The following is a 20,327-nucleotide window of genomic DNA, read 5'->3' as shown; positions in this document are numbered from 1 at the left end:
CTATTTTAACTGGCAGAGTTTTTATAACCAAACAGATCCTATTTTCTCCTCCTCTTTAACTCTTTTAAATATTTCAATATAAGTACGCAATAATACACTCAAGGTTCGTGCTACAACGTGTAATATTTAAACATAATGCATTGTAATTTTTATCTCATAAACCCATATTTTATTCAATATACAATAACATAGAAAACGAGAGACATTTTACCATTTAAAGAAAAACATGCACAAACTAATAAATAAATATTTCTAAAAGTGTTCCGGAGCTCATGCAGTGATTCCCAAAAGAGAATCAGTACAGACTGATATTAATGTGCTGTCACTTCAGTTTCTGAATCAGTTTCTCTGATTTAGTTATTTATAGGTTTATGTTTGAGTAAAATGAACATTGTTGTTTTATTCTATAAACTACAGACAACATTTCTCCCAAATTACAAATAAAAATATTCTCATTTAGAGCATTTATTTACAGAAAATGAGAAATGACTGAAATAACAAAAAAGATGCAGAGCTTTCAGACCTCAAATAATGCAAAGAAAACAAGTTCATATTCATAAAGTTTTAAGAGTTCAGAAATAATCAATATTTGGTGGAATAACTCTGGTTTTTAATCATGTTCTCTTCCTCCACCAGTCTTACACACTGCTTTTGGATAACTTTATGCTGCTTTACTCCTGGTGCAAAAAATCAAGCAGTTCAGTTTGGTGGTTTGATGGTTTGTGATCATCCATCCTCCTCTTGATTATATTCCAGAGCTTGCCAATTTGGAACTCATCATTTTAAGTGATCTCTTATTTATTTCCAGAGCTGTACATAAACATAAATGAACTTGTTTAATTTTGTATATGTAGTAACTACTTCATTCTCAGAGCATCTGCCTTATCTAAAATAGCCAAGATCCTCATCAATTAACCAGAACCTGTTCAGAATGAACTGTGCACATCGGGAGGCTGTGTTCTCTAAATGTTCTTTACTTTTTAATACGCAGCCAATAAGAGAAATTAGCAGCAATTTACAAGCATTACAGATTTACAGATATCCACTTCCTGCTCATTACAGCCAATCAGAAGTTCCGGCTCTAATTAGGACAGAACAGACCTTCCTTCACTTATTAACATCAGTCTATTTACACATTACACTCATTACTGATCCCATTTCCATACTGAACTCAGTCTGAGAGCTCTGAGCTCATTTCCTGAGCAGATACTGAGTCTCAGGTGTAGATCTGAGATTTTTACCCTGTTCTTCTTTATAAAAAAGCTGTTTTTATCTGTAACCTCAGAAGATCAATGAGAATTAGGTATTTTAGAACTTTAACTGGGTCATTCTAACACATGAACAATATTCTCTGATCTAAATCATTATAGTTCACTGTAGCTCTGGCTGTATGTTTAGGGTCATCGTCTTGCCGGAAGGCCTCAAGTCTTTTACAGCCTCCAACAGGTTTTTTTTTTTCTTTTTTCAGGATTGTCCTGTATTTATCTTATCTCCATTCATCTTCCCATCATCAACTCTGACCAGCTTCCTTAACCTGTCTCTGCTGAAGCAAGAAATTAAGTATCCCCACAGTATGATGCTGCCACCACCAAAACAATAAAATACTCGTCACTTAACATGAAATAAGTTACGAACTGCATTTACATATCAGGTAGTACATTCTGGGTAATTAGTTCTGTATGTGTGTAAAGCTTTATATATGAAGCCTATTAATACTGTATGTGTAACTCTCTGTTTATCATTATATGTATTGCATAGCATGATCAGCCACAACATTAAGACCAGCTCCATATTTACATTATACAGATCTGTTTCTACAATCTTTTAATGTGGCTTTTCACTGTTTCCTCATAGATTCCTAAGTAAATTTCCTTTAGGATATATAAAGTATCTATCTATCCATCTCTATCTATACCACTGTACTGTATTTTACAGACTATAAGGTGCACCAGATTATAAGGTAGATTTAAAGCAACAATAGTAAAGAACGAGGGTGTCGCCATGTTTCCTTTTTAAATCAGCAGGTCGTACCACAGGGGAAATGCCTAAGTTAATAAAACTAGTTCTTGGAGAGAAAAAAAAAAACAACAAAAAAAAAAAACATTTTCTTTTAAAGTTAAACGAGTGCTGGATGTTAATCTACACAGATTTCTCTCCTAAAAACTGTTTATTTGGGTTAGTAAAGCGCTTCCGTTTATTCACAGTAAACTTAGCAGCAGTACTATATACACAATATACTCACCTCTGAACAGCGAAAAAGCTAGCGTTTAGTGTGGTTAGCGGCTAATGCTAATGCTGCACGCAGCCATAGTGCTGTGGAAACTTCACTGCACTGAAACTCCTGTATAACTCTGTCCTTCAGTGGAGTGACTTTAATGCTCCTTAATACCTGACTGATAGAATTCATACATAAGGAGCACCAGATTATAAGGAGCTCTGCTGATTTTTGGGAAAATTAAAGGATTTTAAGTGCACTTTATAGTGCAAAAAATACAGGAAAATATAAAAACTGGAAGTTAATCTGCCAGTTGCACAGAACCCACATCTCCGGGTTCTCCTGCGGTTCTGGATCTGGAGGATCCTGATGGTAGAGTAACAGAATCCTGCTGTTCTCTGCTTTTCTGCTGATTATTGACTCAGAAACGACTGCGGCTGATTTGGATGAATAAATGAATATTGCAATGTGATGCAATCAGACAGTAAATGAGACATCTTGATTAAGCAAATTACATTAATCACAGCAGAAGAGATTAATCAGAGGAAGAGCAGCTACACGCCAACGCCCACGCAACACCCACCCGTCCACCAATACGCTCTCACGCATGTTCTCACGCTGAGGAAGATAACGGTACATACGTGAAGACGGTGATGAAGAACTTCCTGATCTGAGGGCTGGAGCTGCCCGGAACCTTCAGATAAATATCCTGAGGCTCTCCTGGATCCTGAAGAGCAATAAAACACAGCAGAGTCACATTAATCACTATACAGAGAGAATAAAGATAAAATCACTCGTCATCTTACTAATCTAAAAATTAACACAACAGACATTATTTACAACTTAAAATTCACAAGAGTTTACAAGTAAATACAAATTCAAAAGTCTAATTCACATGATCTCATGGGAAATTAAGTATATTATATAACTGTGTTGCTATGATTATTATTATTATTATGACATATTATTTTACACAACATTAACAGAACCAGGTCTGAAGTATTGAAAGCTATACAAAATTTAGTATAAAAAAAAAAAATAATTATTAAAATATAATAAATCTTATTTTTATATAACACTGTGAATTTGTCTGGTAATTTTGGGTACTTTTTTCTGGTAAAAACTACACAACAAAGAATATATAGATTTGCTGTTTAATAATTTAATATCGACTGACACATAATATACTCTTCTTGTCTGATGATCTAATCTCTGGTCACATTACAGTTTATTTCATAAAGAAAGAATTAATATTATTTTATGTAATCTTCAGTATTATTATGATGACAATAATGATACTTATATACTTGTATTTTTTTACATGACATTTGATTCTTACATAAAACTGGATGATCGCAAGCCATCAAACCAAACTGAACTGCTTGAATTATTTTTGCACCAGGAGTAAAGCAGCATAAAGTTATCCAAAAGCAGTGTGTAAGACTGGTGGAGGAGAACATGATGCCAAGATGCATTTGAAATAAACTGTGACTAAAAATCAGGGTTATTGCACCAAATATTGATTATTTCTGAACTCTTAAAACTCTTTATGAATATGAACTTGTTTTCTTTGCATTATTTGTGTTATTTCAGCCATTTCTCATTTTCTGTAAATAAATGCTCTAAATGACTAAAATAGTTTTATTTGGAATTTGGGAGAAATGTTGTCTGTAGTTTATAGAATAAAACAACAATGTTCATTTTACTCAAACATAAACCTATAAATAGCAAAATCAGAGAAACTGATTCAGAATCTGAAGTGCTCTCTTCATTTTTCCAGAGCTGGATATATATAACGTGTATATATGGACCATTTGGACTATTTCTATCAAACATTAAACGCAGATTGGTTTGTGATGTCTGGATCAGTCTAAATTGAGTTAATTCAACCAACAATTTGTAATGAGTTACTGCATTATTTTAATTTGGCCTGAATTTATATAACTGTATAATATCACACAGTGATGATACCAGGTCCGATTATTTAATAAATTGAATTTAAATGATTCTTTTTTACCTTTAATCCAGTTAAAACCTGTAACTATCTGAAGCATGAGCTGAACACTAGTAGAACAGTGAGAGTGAGATGTCTGGAGCTGATCACTCTGAGTGAAATGTTAGTGTGTAATCTTGGCTCTGCAGCTCTGTGGAGTAATGAAGCTCTTCCTCCAGCCCCGGCTCGGCTCGAGCTGGCTGATTGGTGGGAGAGGTGTGATGCGATTGGCTCACCGTGGCGGCGGAGGCGTGGCAGATGACACCGGGGTCGCTGCAGCGCACCTGGAGCCTGGCGGCGCCATCTGTGAACGAGTGTGAGAGGAGACGGAGGACAAATGGGGTCTTTAGATCAGTAACAGCAGACAGGACAGGACTGGGTGTGAGTGTGTGCGTGTGTGTGTGTGTGTGTGTGAGGCTGATAATGAGCAGCACCTGGTGGGCTGTCTGTGGCGGGCGGCAGCCGGATGGCTTTCTTAAGGAAGGTGAGTTCAGGGTGGTAGAAGCGGAAGGTCTGGTCGACCACATGCGGCGTGGGCTCCACGTTCACCTGGCAGATCGCCAGCGGCTGCCCGTCCTCCGCCCGGAAAAACACCTGCGAGACACCAAGACGCTACAGGTTACAGGTTACAGGTGAGCGACCCCGATCAACCGACCACCAGGACAACATACAACCTCCCAAAACCTCTGGAATATAATCAAGAGGAAGATGGATGATCACAAACCATCAAACCACCAAACTGAACTGCTTGAATTTTTACACCAGGAGTAAAGCAGCATAAAGTTATCCAAAAGCAGTGTGTAAGACTGGTGGAGGAGAACATGATGCCAAGATGCATGAAATAAACTGAGATTAAAAACCTCCAGGGTTATTCCAACAAATATTGATTATTTCTGAACTCTTAAAACTTTATGAATATGAACTTGTTTTCTTTGCATTATTTGAGGTCTGAAAGTTCTGCATCTTTTTTTGTTATTTCAGTCATTTCTCATTTTCTGTAAATAAATGCTCTAAATGAGAATATTTTTATTAGGAATTTGGGAGAAATGTTGTCTGTAGTTTATAGAATAAAACAACAATGTTCATTTACTCAAACATAAACCTATAAATAAACCCATAAATCACAGAAACTGATTCAGAAACTGAAGTGATCTCTTCAGATTTTTTTCCAGAGCTGTAAGTACCTGAGTAAGTATAAAAAGCAATTTTCAAAGATTATTTCATTTATTAAGGGGAAAAATCTATCCAAACCAACCTGGCCCTATTTGAAAAAGTAATTGCCTCATCATTAACTGTATTGAATTAACTGTGATTAATTTAGTTTGGAAAGCTGAGTTCAATTTCACTACTAACCACAACCAGACCTGTAGAATCAGTAAATCACTTATATAATAGAACCTGTCTGACATAATGAAGCAGATAAAATATCTCAAAAAGCAACACATTATTATTATTTAGTATCCAGCGTGAAGTTTTCAAGCCGTTTTCAGCACTGCTGTGTTCCTTTTTGCACGCCGTCTGCTAAGTTTTATGGAAGCTTTAGGCTTTCATAGCTTCCCTGCTCAGAGTGATCTAATAAACAGTGGCTAATGAACATCAGTCGGGACCACTTTACCATTTCGCCGTATGAAAGGTCTGTAGCAAACATTTAATACCAGACTACCTGCTTAAACCAAAAACGTCAGAAGCTTGGAGACGACTGGCAAAGCATCCAGTGCCACTGCTTGGAATAACTGGAATATGGAATAATTAACGTGACAGCACCCAGGCTCCACGTGTTTGGGAGAGGAGATCAGCTAAAGGTACTTGCCTGAATGATCCACCACCTAGCATTTTTATTATAGCTAGATATTATTATTATTATAGCTAGATATTATTATCATCATTATTATTATAGCTAGCATTATTATTATTATTATTATTATTATTATTATTATTAGTATTATTATTATTAGTATTATTATTATAGCTAGCATTTGTATTCTTATTTTTTACTATTATTATAGCTAGCATTATTATTATTATTATCATTATTATTATTATTATTATTATTATTATTATTATTATAGCTAGCATTTGTATTCTTATTTTTTACTATTATTATAGCTAGCATTATTATTATTATTATTATTATTATTATTATTATTATTATTATTATTATTATCATTATTATTATTATTATTATTATTATTAGTATTATTAGTATTATTATAGCTAGCATTATTATTATTATTATTATTATTATTATTATTATTATTATAGCTAGCATTTGTATTCTTATTTTTTACTATTATTATAGCTAGCATTATTATTATTATTATTATTATTATTATTATCATTATTATTATTATTATTATTATTATTATTAGTATTATTAGTATTATTATAGCTAGCATTATTATTATTATTATTATTATTATTATTATTATTATTATTATTATTATTATTATTATTATTATAGCTAGCATTTGTATTCTTATTTTTTACTATTATTATAGCTAGCATTATTATTATTATTATTATTATTATTATTATTACTATAGCTAGATATTATTATTTTTACTATTATTACTATTATTATTATTATTATTATTATTATTATTATTATTATTATTATTATTATTATTATTATAGCTAGCATTTGTATTCTTATTTTTTACTATTATTATAGCTAGCATTATTATTATTATTATTATTATTATTATTATTATTATTATTACTATAGCTAGATATTATTATTTTTACTATTATTACTATTATTATTATTATTATTATTATTATTATTATTATTATTATTACTATAGCTAGATATTATTATTTTTACTATTATTACTATTATTATTATTATTATTATTATTATTATTATTATTATTATTATTACTATAGCTAGATATTATTATTTTTACTATTATTACTATTATTATTATTATTATTATTATTATTATTATTATTATTATTATTATTATTATAGCTAGATATTATTGTTTTTACTATTTTTATCATTATTATTATTATTATTATTATTATTTTTATCATTATTATTATTATCATTATTATTATTATTATTATTATTATTATTATTATAGCTAGCATTTGTATAATTATTTTTATAATGATCATTATAGTTAGAATTATTATTATTATTACTAGCATTTCATTAGACTTCCATTTGATAACAGAACAACTATCAGTAATGCACCTAGCAAGCTAGTTAGCTATACTAGCTAATGCTGAGCTGTGTGGGCTAACGTAAAATATAAGAAAAAAATCTTGGTAGTGTGTAGGTATGAAGATGCATATAGTTTAAAGCCTTTCTCTAGTTTTCTATTGGTAGGCTTTACTGGTCTCCTCAACGTTGAGGTTCATTTTTAGAAGCTCTTGTAAACACCAGCTGAAAATACTGCCATAGCGAGTGTATTAGAAAATCCAAACAGGAAACGCTGGAGCAGCACTGATGAGAATGCGGAAGTAGTTGTGCAAAGAGCGCATTGATGGAAGCAGGTATTTTACTGTTTATCAGAATATTCTGAAATAGAATCTTTGTCCATCAGTTAGTGACCTTAAGATCAGGTGTACTTGGGTTCTGCAGCAGGACAATGACCCGAAGCACATAAACATATAAAAACAAAGTCAGAGCTACATTGGAATGGTTTTAATCAGAGAATATTCATGTGTTAAAATTATGTGCTTCTTTGTGTTGGTCTTTCACTTAAAATCTAAAAGGAAGTCACTGTAATATTCAGGAGTCCTAAATCACTTAAATACAGTAAAATAATAAAAGAGTAAAATATAGCGTGTGGGCCGGATCAGCGCCGGTCCGTCTCCGGGGAGCTGAGGGATCTGTCAGCTTCACAGCAGCTTCTGGAGGAGGTGTCAGTCTGTGTGCAGCTACACGTGACCCTGACTGACCTAAGAGTGACATGGGAGTACGGAGTGTGTGTGTGTGTGTGTGTGTCAGCAATACTGTACAGTGAAACTCTCTCTGGGCTTCACATGGCAGCTCAAGCCTGCAGGCATGACTACAGATGTGCGCTCACACACACACACACACACACAGTACAAAGCTAGTCATGGTGAGTGTGAGTCTGATTCATCTCAATCTTTCTTTGTTCTATACACACAACTATGGGCCCAATATTCTTTTTATGCCACTACTGGACCAGTACTATAGCTCAATGGCTTAATCCAGACCAATCACTGCCTGACTCAACCCGGATTAACCACTGTCTGACTTAATCCAGACCAATCACTGCCTCACTCAACCCGGATTAACCACTGTCTGACTTAATCCAGACCAATCACTGCCTGACTCAACCCGGATTAACCACTGTCTGACTTAATCCAGACCAATCACTGCCTCACTCAACCCAGATTAACCACTGTCTGACTTAATCCAGATTATCTGCTGCTTGACTCAACCCAGATTAACCACTGCCTGAATAAAACCCATATCAAATGGTGCCTGACTCACTCCAATCCAGATTAACCTTTGCCTGACTCAATCCAGGTTAAACACTGTCTGACTTAATCCAGACCAATCACTGCTAGACTCAACCCAGATTAACCACTACCTAACTAAACCCAGATCAAACAGTGCCTCACTCAATCCAGATTAACAACTTCCTGACTCAACCCAGATTAACCACTGCCTGACTAAACCCATATCAAACGGTGCCAGACTCACTCCAATTACAAATTATATTAAAAATTATTACTGCAATTTTAATGCATTACTTCATGTATTAAAAAAACGTATAGTTGCACGTTTTAACAGGCTACATATATTTGTATCGGTATATATTTCATATAAAAACAGCACACTGCACAGGATATGTTACATTTCACTGTGAATATATGTTATTCTGCTCACAGATCCCAGTATACCAGTATCCCACTACCAGATCAGGAGAATCTCTCGCTATCTTTAAGAAACTCCTGAAGACAGAGCTCTTCAAAGAGCACTTACTCTCCTAACACCTCTAACTAACTACCTTCTACTACCAGATCAGGAGAATCTCTCACTATCTTTAATAAACTCCTGAAGACAGAGCTCTTCAAAGAGCTCTTACTCTCCTAACACCTCTAACAAACTAACTAATTCTAACCTCATCTCCTTCTTCCTCTTCTCTACTCCTCTATCCCATTATTTCCCTCTGACCTCCTTAAGGCCCTATCTATAGATGCTTTATTTTTAACTTCTATTATTTTTGTACTTAACCTCTTCTATTATTTGCACTTCAATATTGTAAGTCGCTTTGGACAAAAGCGTCTGCCAAATGTAATGTAATGTAATGTAATGTAATGTAATGTATAGAAGCTCAGGGTCAGCCATGCTGCAGCTCTCCTGGACCATTGAGGGTTAAGAGCCTCGCTCAACAACCAGCAGTAGCAGCCTCGTTCACCAGGATCTGAACTCACAAGCTTGTGATCAATAACCCACAGCTCCTCCTACCACTGAGTCACTGCTGCCCTGTTTATAACTGAGACAGCAATCTGCTCAACTTCATTTTAATCATTAATATTCATCCATTCCTGCATTTCAGACCTGGTATTTTATATTATATATTTTTTATTTTTAATTATACAATGATAATTCACTCCACAAATATTTGAGTTTACTGTAGAACTGTATACTCATATAAAAGCAAATCATTTCCAACTTAAAACTGCAGCCACCAGTGTACAAAGCTTTTCATTTATTGTTCAGATTTGCCCTTCCACCTTAAAACATATATATTTTTTTCTACCTTAAAAATGCATACGTTACACTGAGCCTGTAGTAGATTAAGTTCTTTGAGAGTTTTATAGGTTTCTGATTATGTTCTGCAGAATTTACGAACATTTCACTTGAACATGGATTCCTATTTTATTGATCTGTTCCACCTTAAAAGCTGAAGACATTTAGTTAAAAAACCCCTCAAAGTGCATCTTCAGCCTGAAGCCTGTGTGTCCACAGTAGTGTTTAAGGTGGAACAGTAAAGTAGCAGTGTTTAAGGTGGACTTGTAACTTAGCAGTATTTAAGGTGGAATAGTAAATTATCAGCATATAAGGTGGAATTGTACATTCTCAGTATTCTAGGTGGAAATTAAATGCAGATCATTTAATTAAAGATGAAAAAATAAATGATCAGCATTTAAGGTGGAATAGTAAATTATCAGTATTTAAGGTGGAAATTAAATGCTGCTAATTAAATTAAAGGTGGAATAAAAAAATCAGCATTTAAAAGTGGAATAAAAAATGATCAGCATTTAAGGTGGAATGATAAATTAGCAGTATTTATGGTGTAATAGTAAATTATCAGCATTTAAGGTGGAGTAGTACATTATCAGCATTTAAGGTGGAGTAGTATATTATCAGCATTTAAGGTGGAGTAGTATATTATCAGCATTTAAGGAGGAATAGTAAATTACCAGCATTTAAGGTGTAAATTTAATGTTGATAAATTTAATTAAAGGTTAAATTATAAATGATCAGCATTTAAGGTGGAATAGTAAATGATCAGTATTTAAGGTGGAAATTAAATGCTGATAATTTAATAAGAAGTGGAATAGTAAATAAACAGCATTTAAGGTGGAATAGTAAATTATCAGCATTTAAGGTGGAATGGTAAATTAGCATTATTTAAGGTGGAGTAGTACATTATCAGCATTTACGGTGGAGTAGTACATTATCAGCATTTACGGTGGAGTAGTATATTATCAGCATTTAAGGTGGAATAGTAAATTACCAGCATTTAAGGTGGAAATTAAATGTTGATAAATTTAATTAAAGGTGGAATAATAAATGATCAGCATTTAAGGTGGAATAGTAAATGATCAGTATTTAAGGTGGAAATTAAATGCTGATAATTTAATAAGAAGTGGAATAGTAAATAAACAGCATTTAAGGTGGAATAGTAAATTATCAGCATTTAAGGTGGAATAGTAAATTAGCAGCATTTAAGGTGGAGTAGTACATTATCAGCATTTACGGTGGAGTAGTACATTATCAGCATTTAAGGTGGAGTAGTACATTATCAGCATTTAAGGTGGAATAGTAAATTACCAGCATTTAAGGTGGAAATTAAATGCTGATGATTTAATTAAAAGTAGAATAGTAAGTTAGCAGCATTTAAGGTGGAATGGTAAATTAGCAGCATTTAAGGTGGAATGATAAACTGATATGTTAAAATCTAACGCTTATGTAAGTGATTTACTGAAGGCAGTTAAGTGTATTTAAGAAAGCTGAACAGCAGCTAATCACATGCAGTGCAGGGGGTTGTGCTACTGTAATAAAGACAGAAGAAATGTGACTAACCATAATAATAATATAAGAGAGGAGGGCAGAGGAGATGTAGCTTCCACTTTAGGACAGTGAGAAATCATATTACAAGACTTTTTTCCAGGTCTGGATACTGTAAATTTATTGTAATATTTAACATTAACAGTTCAGAAGGATTTATAAACTATTGTTTTTAGGCTTCAGGTCTTCAGAAGTGGATAAGTGCTACCAGTAGTGATAAACAAGCTCAGAAAAATAAAATATCAAGCCCAGAGCATGAAATATAATGAACTACACGACCCACGTGTTCCCACACGTTCACTGTGTTATACAGTATATATCACAAATATCCATTTCTTTATCCTGTTCCTCATGCCCCCGAGATCAGCCCACGCTGCCAGCCCTCCATCTCCTCTGCATTTGCATGTATTATGCCACATCTCGGGCCGTGGAGTGGAGGGTAAAACATACAGCGTATATAAATATATGGTCACGGTTGAGCTCTGGTCAGGGTGGGAGGTGGTGGTGTGTTGCTGTCAGAGCCGCGGGTGAAGATTCCTCAGACTATAGGAGCTGTAATATATAACGCCGGGCTGTAGGTTGTTGTTCATGTTGAGGAATGGTGATGAGCCGTTAGGAGACGGTGGACGCTGGTGGAGAAGTGCTGCTCTCTGGAGCGTGGCCTGTGTTCTGAGAGGCTGGTTAGGCTCTGTGAGCAGCAGGACGTTTGGCAGATAGTTAGTCTGAGAGCGAAGCTTCAGAAGTGGCGAGACGGTGAGGGAGGATGTTCGTGCGCTCGCACGCTTTACACTACAGCAGAATACGAGCAGCTTCTTACTGCACACTTCATTTAACTCAGAATTTACAGCACCAGCCAAAGGTTTAGACACACCCCTTCTCTCTCATTCAGTGTGTAAATTTAATATTAAAGACTACAGCTCTGAAAAAAAAATACGAGACCACTTAAGAATTGAGTTTCCTTGATTTTACCAAATTAACCTCTGGAATATAATCAAGAGGAAGATGGATGATCACAAACCATCAAACCACCAAACTGACCTGCTTGAATTTTTGCACCAGGAGTAAAGCAGCATAAAGTTATCCAAAAGCAGTGTGTAAGACTGGTGGAGGAGAACATGATGTCAAGATGCATAAAAAACTGTGATTAAAAACCAACCAGAGTTATTCCACCAAATATTGATTATTTCTGAACTCTTAAAACTTTATGAATATGAACTTGTTTTCTTTGCATTATTTGAGGTCACCCACACACAGCAAGGGCTAAAATCTTATCATTTAGGAGCTAAGGTGCTGCCACTATGATCAGGAGATTGCTAGTTTGAATCCTGTTCATGCAGCTTGCCATAATCTGCCGGGGTCCCGAGAGAGCACAGTTGGTCTTGCTCACTCTGGGTGGGTACAGTACAGTAGATGGCACTCTCTCTTTCCCCTCATCACTACTAGGGTGATGTGGATCAGCACAAGGCTGCGTCTGTGAGATGATGTATCAGAACCGAGTCACTGCGCTTTCCTCAGAGCGGTAGCGCTGTGATCCTATTCGGCAAAAGAGTTTGAAAAGAGGCGGAGTCTGACTTCACAACTAATGAGTGGGATGGGTAATTGGCTTTGTAAATTGGAGAGAAAATGGGGAAAAATATAAATAAAATAATAAAAAACGCTGCCCTGTCTCTCTCTCTGCTAAATATACATTGATAATTTAAGCAACTGCAAACGATTAATTGTCCAAATCTCTGTCGCTTCACTTAAGTGTGATGAGCAGCTGCACAATAAAGGAATAAAGGAATAAGAAACGGCCGCAGGAGGTCGGCGGTCAGATGGTGGTCAGCCAGCAGATCTGCCGGAGCTCATCCGACACGCCCATCTCCTCAGCTCAGCGGCGTTAATCACCAGCGCGGCGGCGGCGCGGGCTATTACAGGCTCACACAAACAAGATGGAAGGCGGTATTGATCACCCGTCAGAAGCCGGCTTGACGTCTCGGGTCACAGTGGATTAACAGAATGCAAACAGAAGCAGGACGGACAGACGAGCGCCGCTCTGAACCCGATCCAGGAGGAATTAAAGCAGGGAAGGAGCCTGAATGCAAATTCTGCTCGTCCAATCACATCTCTTCTATTCTTTTCTTCAGTTTTAGCTGTTTTTTTTTATAGTTTTAATTCAATAAAAACACTTTCAATGGATGACTTATAAAGACTTTATGTTTATATATTTCTAATCTTTATCCCTATTACTCCTCAATTTACATCAGCCAATTACTGATGCCACAGCACCAGGTGGGTAAATACCAGAACAAGCCTCTTCCAAAACGTAATCACTAGGAGTGATGAGGTGAAAGAGCGCCAGCGACCAACTGTGCTCTCTCAGGGCTCCGGCAGCTGATTCCATTATCAATATAATCACCATCATCACCATCACCACTACCATCACTATTATCACTAATATCAGTATTATCACATTATCACTACAATCACCATCATCATCAATATTGCCATTATCACTTCTATCACCATTATCAATATAATCACCATGGTCATTATCGCCACTATCACTACAATCACCATATTCACTATCATCACTTTCATCATTATCACTACTATCACCATCATCAACATTAACACTTCTATCACCATTATCAATATAATCACTATGATCATTATCGCCACTATCACTAAGATCACTATTATGATTATCAGCACCATAATTACCTTTATCACTATCGTCACCAATAACGCCATTATGAGTACTATCACCATTATTATCACTATCATCACCATATAACTATTATCACCACCATCACTACTATCATTATCATCATTATCTCTATAATCACTATTATTACTATTATAATTATTATCGCCATTACAGCCATTACCACCATCCTTACCATTTTCACTTTTATCACCATTATCAGCATCACATGTAAAGGTTTTATACAACATACAGAGAAAACTATGGTCAGTCCGATCCTGTATCCTAAGTATTACTTTAACCCAGTTACTGTATATTATCAATTCATCCATTTGCATTATTATTAATTATTTTGTTGAAGTAAATCCATGATTACTGTAAAAGTATGATACTGAACAGGTGAAAATATGACTTTTTACAGAATAATAACAGAGTGAGGCAGAGTCTTACTCTTACCTTAATGGATTTCGCCAGAATTGTGTTGGATTTCTGCTTGTGAGCGAAGTGTAGATTTTTAGAGCTCTTTAAACCGGCCGTGTCCTAAAACATCACAACAAAAACACCCAGAATTAACAAACACACACTTTCATACACTACTATACATTTTAATACATTATTATACACTTTAATACATTATTATACACTTTCACACATTATTATACACTTTTACACACTATTATACACTTTCACACATTATTATACACTTCCATACACTTACATACACTTACATACACATTTATATATAGCCACAGGCTCCTTATAAAACATTTATATCCTGCGATCACGATGAGAGAACTCCTCAGTTCCTGGTGAACAAACAGCGCTGAGGTTTAAAGCTGTAGCCGCTAAGTGATAACAGCACCTGCACAGGTATACCACTCCACACACTCCACCAGATACCGCCAAATTCTGCACGAGATTATAGGATACAGACTCGCCGCCGATCCTCTGATACCTACCACGACTCAACAGGGCCAATCAAGCCCTGAGGAGTGGCCTGTCCATCAGCCCACAGCCTGAGAGGAGTTTATACGGGTCAGGTATCGAGATCTGGACCCACATTTTAGATACTGTTAGAAACTATTACTCACAGCAGTGAGACGGGAAATAAGATGACATTATATATAAAAACACTGTTACACAGTTTATTTACTGCAGTTCTTCTCCTGTCAGACTAACTCTAATTCTAAGACTTAATCTGGTACCACTTTAAAATAAGACTACCTTTATAAAGGGTTTATAAATGGTTTACAATTAGTTTATTAATGGTTGTTAATTAGGTTGTAAATGCTTTAAAAATCATTAATAATCAGTTATAACACATACGTAGAAAGGGCAACAATATAGAAGGCTGTTGGTTCACTATTTGGCAAACAACAGGTCATTGTTACCCTTTCTACGTATGTGTTATAACTGATTATTAATGATTTTTAAGGCATTTACAACCTAATTAGTAACCATTAATAAACTAATTGTAAACCATTTATAAACCCTTTATAAAGGTAGTCTTATTTTAATGTGGTTCCCCTAATCTGAGCTGTTTCCATGTGGGTCAGCCAGACGTCTTCCTGTATCAGTTTTTTCTCCAGTTTCTAAGAGTCTTTATTTGAAGGTGTAGGAAACAGTCCTCACCGCTCTCTGACTTCATCTGTAATTTCTCTAAATAAGGAACTTTATCTTTTAATAGTTTTAACAGAGTTCTCCGTGTTTCTGTTTTGGTCTTTTTGTAGTTATGATGATGAAAGTGTGAATGTGTAAAGGCTTTTATAAATGCATTTTTATTTCATTTTCATTGATTAATTAAGATCCTCCCCTCTTTTAACCATTATATTATTTTATTTTATATATTTTAACCATACATATTTACAATATATTTTACAATACAGTAAACAATATACATTTTAGCATACAGCATTTTTTAATGCTAAAACTTCAGTTAATTTGTTTTCCTTAAAGGCGCTGGCAGTTTACTGTTAAATTTTGTACAATGGATATTGTACTACTTCCATTTATTAACTGAACCTAAAGAGCTTAAAAAACGAGAGCAAAGAGACAGCTGTTCAACCTCAATCACAAGGTAACAACTCGCCCTAATAAGGAAACCTTTCAGAAAGAGAGAGAGAGAGAGAGAGAGAAAGAGAGAGAGAGAGGGAGAGAGAGATAGGTAAAGAGAGAGAGAGAGAGAGAGAGAGAGAGAGAAAGAGAGAGAGAGAGGGAGGGAGAGATAGGTAAAGAGAGAGAGAGGAAGAGAGAGATGGGTAAAGAGAGAGAGAGAGGGAGAGAGAAAGAGAGAGAGAGAGAGAGAGAGAGGAACCAAGAGATAGGTAAAGAGAGAGAGAGAGGAAGAGAGAGAGGGAGAGAGAGATAGGTAAAGAGAGAGAGAGAGGGAGAGAGAGAGAGGAACCAAGAGATAGGTAAAGAGAGAGAGAGAGGAAGAGAGAGATAGGCAAAGAGAGAGAGCGAGAGGGAGAGAGTGATAGGTAAAGAGAAAGAGAGGAAGAGAGAGGGAGAGAGAGAGGAAGAGAGAGATAGGTAAAGAGAGAGAGAGAGAGAGGAAGAGAGAGATAGGTAGAGAGGGAGAGTGAGAGAGAGAGACTACAGGTGAGTATTTACCTGGGAGTGCAGGGTATGTGCGGAGGTGAAGGTCTGGTATTTGAGTGGGATGTAGACGCTCTCTTTGGGACGCAGGTAAATCTGAGGAGCTGAGCTTTTCTCCTGCAGGTGAAACATCTCCTCCTCCATCGGGGTGCAGACCTTCACCAAGTCCTTAAAGTACCTCCACTCCTCAGCCTTTACTACAACACTGCAGAAAACAACACACACACACATCACTGCAGTTACAAAACATCTGCAATAAAATAAAATAATAAACCCCCATTAGAATACACTGGAATGTGCAGGGCTCCAGAGCTTCCTGTTAGTTATTAAAAATCTAAAAAACCTTCGTCACAGAATATATATATATATATATATTACATTATATAACATTACAGTTGTATTTAGATATGTATTTTACTAGTTGTTTTTCTCCAAAGAGTCTCATCTACTGTCTGACATCCATCCACATCTACTCATCTTAAAAAGCACAGTCATGCCACCATTAACCAGCGACTGGTGCAGCATCTATGCTTAAGGTTGCCACTTTTGAAGCTCCACAGTTGACTGACATGGCGATCTATCATACTACCCACTTGCTACGCACCATGTTGCCCTCCTCCTCTCGCAAGCTGATTGGCTCCTTTTTAAAAGTTGGGGCTTTATATGTTACAAAATATATGCTTAGTATTAGTAAAAAAAATAAAAAAATAAATAAAACGACAACAACAGGTGGTTTCCTCATAAACTGCTTCATACCCAAGTTCACTGAGCGCAAAGTCTTTGTCCTAATAACTAGCTTTAATCTCGTCCCATGTGCTCTTTTTATCGTCCCCGGGATGGTGGGACGGTGTTACTCTGGAGCCCTGAATGTGTCTGTAAACTTTTAAACTCAAATATTCTAAAACTCTTCTACAAGTCACATTTTTAAACTATTAACCAGCGACTGGTGCAGCATCAATACTTAAGGTTGCCACTTTTGAAGCTCCACAGTTGACTGACTCACTAGCCACTAGCACCATGTTGGCCATGTATGCTAGGTACTAAGACAAAAAAAAAGGTGATCTCTTCATAAACTGCTTTATACCCAGATTTACTGAGCGTAAAGTCTCTGTCCTAAAAAGAGCTTTAATCTGGTCCCATGTGCTATTTTTATCGTCCCCGGGACGGAGGGACAGTGTTAGTCTGGAACCCTGAATGTGTCTGGAAACTTTTAAACTCAAATATTCTCAAACTCTTCTACAAGTCACATTTTTTAACTATTAACCAGCGACTGGTGGAGCATCCCTGCTTAAGGTTGCCACTTTTGAAGCTCCACAGTTGACTGACATGGCGATCCATCAAACTACCCACTATCATCATGTTGCCCTCCTCCTCTCGCTGTGATTCCAGCAAGATGACTGGCTCTATTTTGAAAGTTGGGACTGTATTCGTTACAAACGATATTAGACTTAGACTTCATTTATTGTCATTCTTAATACACTCCTGTACAGAGAACGAAATTTTGTTGCATTGACTCGCAAAAAAAACAGAGAAAAATTAATACATATAGCATGTACGTAAAATACAAGATGTATGAAAATTTAGCAGCATAAATATTAAGTATAGATATATCACATAGATACACAATGTACATCTGCAAAAATATACACACCTCTATGATAGAAACATAAATATCTATAAATAAAGTGACTTATGCAGTTAGAAATATATAAAGTGTGAAAAGTAAATACTAGCACTCAGTTAAGCATATGACTCAGAGTTTCCTACATTACATTTCCTACATTGCTACATTACATTACATTACATTACAAAAAAAAAAAACAACAGGTGGTCACCTCATAAATTGCTTTATACCCTGAGTCTCTGTCTTAATAACTAGCTTTATTCCCATCTCATGTGCTATTTGTATCATACAGAATGTGTCTGTAAACTTTTAAACATTTTTTAAACTATTAACCAGCGACTGGCGCAGCATCCATGCTTAAGGTTGCCGCTGTTGAAGCTCCACAGTTGACTGACATAAAAAGAGCTTTAATGCCATCTCATGTGCTATTTTTATTATCTCTGGGACGGGGGGACAGTGTTAGTCTGGAGCCCTGAATATTCAAACTCTTCTACATGTCACATTTTTCAAACTACAGCCACCAAATTTGGCAAAATCATAGAACAAATAGTGTAATTCTTATTTTTATACGTTTTTTATAAATGTACTCTATGTATCTAAAGTACCTCCGTTCCTGAACCTTCGCTGTAACGCTGCAGATGAAGAGTGAAAAGAAAAAAGCTCATGATATATTATTTTTGTATTATTTTGCTGTCAGTAAAAAAAGCCGTGCGTATTATGTTATTTTTTTCCTCTATAAGCTCTCGAATTCTAAAGGAATGGAATTTCAGGGAACGTGCAGTAAAAAGATAACATGTACTCAATATACGGAATATAAAATATCACTTTCTCTTTCACAGTGGGGGAAAATTTCATGCACAAATATATGAAGGAAAAGGGTGCTTTAGACATCAAAGGCTGCACCTCGGGCTATTGTAAAGTGAATATTCTCAATAGATGATCAAAAAGAACAGTGGGCTTTTGAAACGGAGGCTCGGATGCACGGGACGCCGAGCCAGAACCCAGACTCCACCAGTTTCATCCTATTCTGTCCCATAATACCCAGCACTAAAGCAGCGTGTAATTCTGAGACTTCCACAAACTCCCGAAGAGCAGGAGATTTGAAAGTGACAATAGGATAGTGCACGGTTCAGAAATAGTGACGGGACCGGAGGGGGTGAGCACAGATTGGCAGCTTCACCTCATCCATCTAAAATACAGCATTTCAACAAGTTGGGAATCTGATCTCTACACTGAGATAAAACATGTAGGACGTAGAGTTTTTACTGCATGCACTGAAGGGTCCACTGAGGGTTAGTTGGAATCCTTTTGGGTGCTTTGGATTGTCCAGTTAGATCAGGATTTGTTCAAAAGGATAAAAATCTGGATTAATGGATCACAAAAAGACCACAAAATACAAGGCCCATCTCTAACAGTCATGGTTAACAGATAAGAGACAGTTTATACTTTATATACACTGATTAATGTCAAATTACTCATTTATCTTGCTAAAACTCAAGACAAACATGCTTTTGGACTCTTGAAATGTAAAATTTCGTCTTCTACAGCACCTCTAGTCAAAATCTACAGCAAATTTTCACTCAATTTTGTGGAAATATTAACATTTCAGGCAACATACTACGTTTAAATTCATTGTTAAGCAACATGTTACCCACCAGACCCATTCAAACACTACATTTTTTACCCAATCTCAAATTTATGCATCAACAACATCTAGAAATTAACTTCAAGACAAGACATGACAAGATAAGACAAGACACTTAATTCAGGACAGGTACACGACTTCTAGTCCACAGTCATACTGACCTACACTCATCTATTTATCATTTCAATCCCTCATTCCTCCCATTCAATCCTATTCATTTTCAGTTACAAGACAAGACAAGACAAAACAAGACAAGACAAGACATCCACAGTAACAAACCAGAA

The 20,327-nt window shown here is 35.7% G+C and overlaps 1 protein-coding gene across 4 annotated transcripts in view; it reads right to left on the bottom strand.

Moving 5' to 3' along the window:
* nphp4 (nephronophthisis 4) overlaps positions 1-20,327 on the bottom strand; it is a 313,994-nt gene that overhangs the window by 14,488 nt on the left and 279,179 nt on the right. For all 4 annotated transcript variants that reach the window (XM_022670986.2, XM_022670983.2, XM_022670984.2 and 1 more), the window contains exons 22-26: positions 16,790-16,979; positions 14,633-14,716; positions 4,643-4,802; positions 4,445-4,512; positions 2,857-2,942 (exon numbers count right to left, since the gene is read on the bottom strand). In XM_022670986.2, coding sequence (XP_022526707.2) covers positions 2,857-2,942; positions 4,445-4,512; positions 4,643-4,802; positions 14,633-14,716; positions 16,790-16,979 — 588 coding nt within the window. The remainder of the gene's footprint in view (positions 1-2,856; positions 2,943-4,444; positions 4,513-4,642; positions 4,803-14,632; positions 14,717-16,789; positions 16,980-20,327) is intronic.

This window comes from Astyanax mexicanus, chromosome 12, assembly GCF_023375975.1.
Source record: "Astyanax mexicanus isolate ESR-SI-001 chromosome 12, AstMex3_surface, whole genome shotgun sequence".
Classification (NCBI taxonomy): domain Eukaryota; kingdom Metazoa; phylum Chordata; class Actinopteri; order Characiformes; family Acestrorhamphidae; genus Astyanax; species Astyanax mexicanus.
Note: the sequence above shows the minus strand (reverse complement) of the source record. Positions and strands in the feature narration are given on the sequence as shown.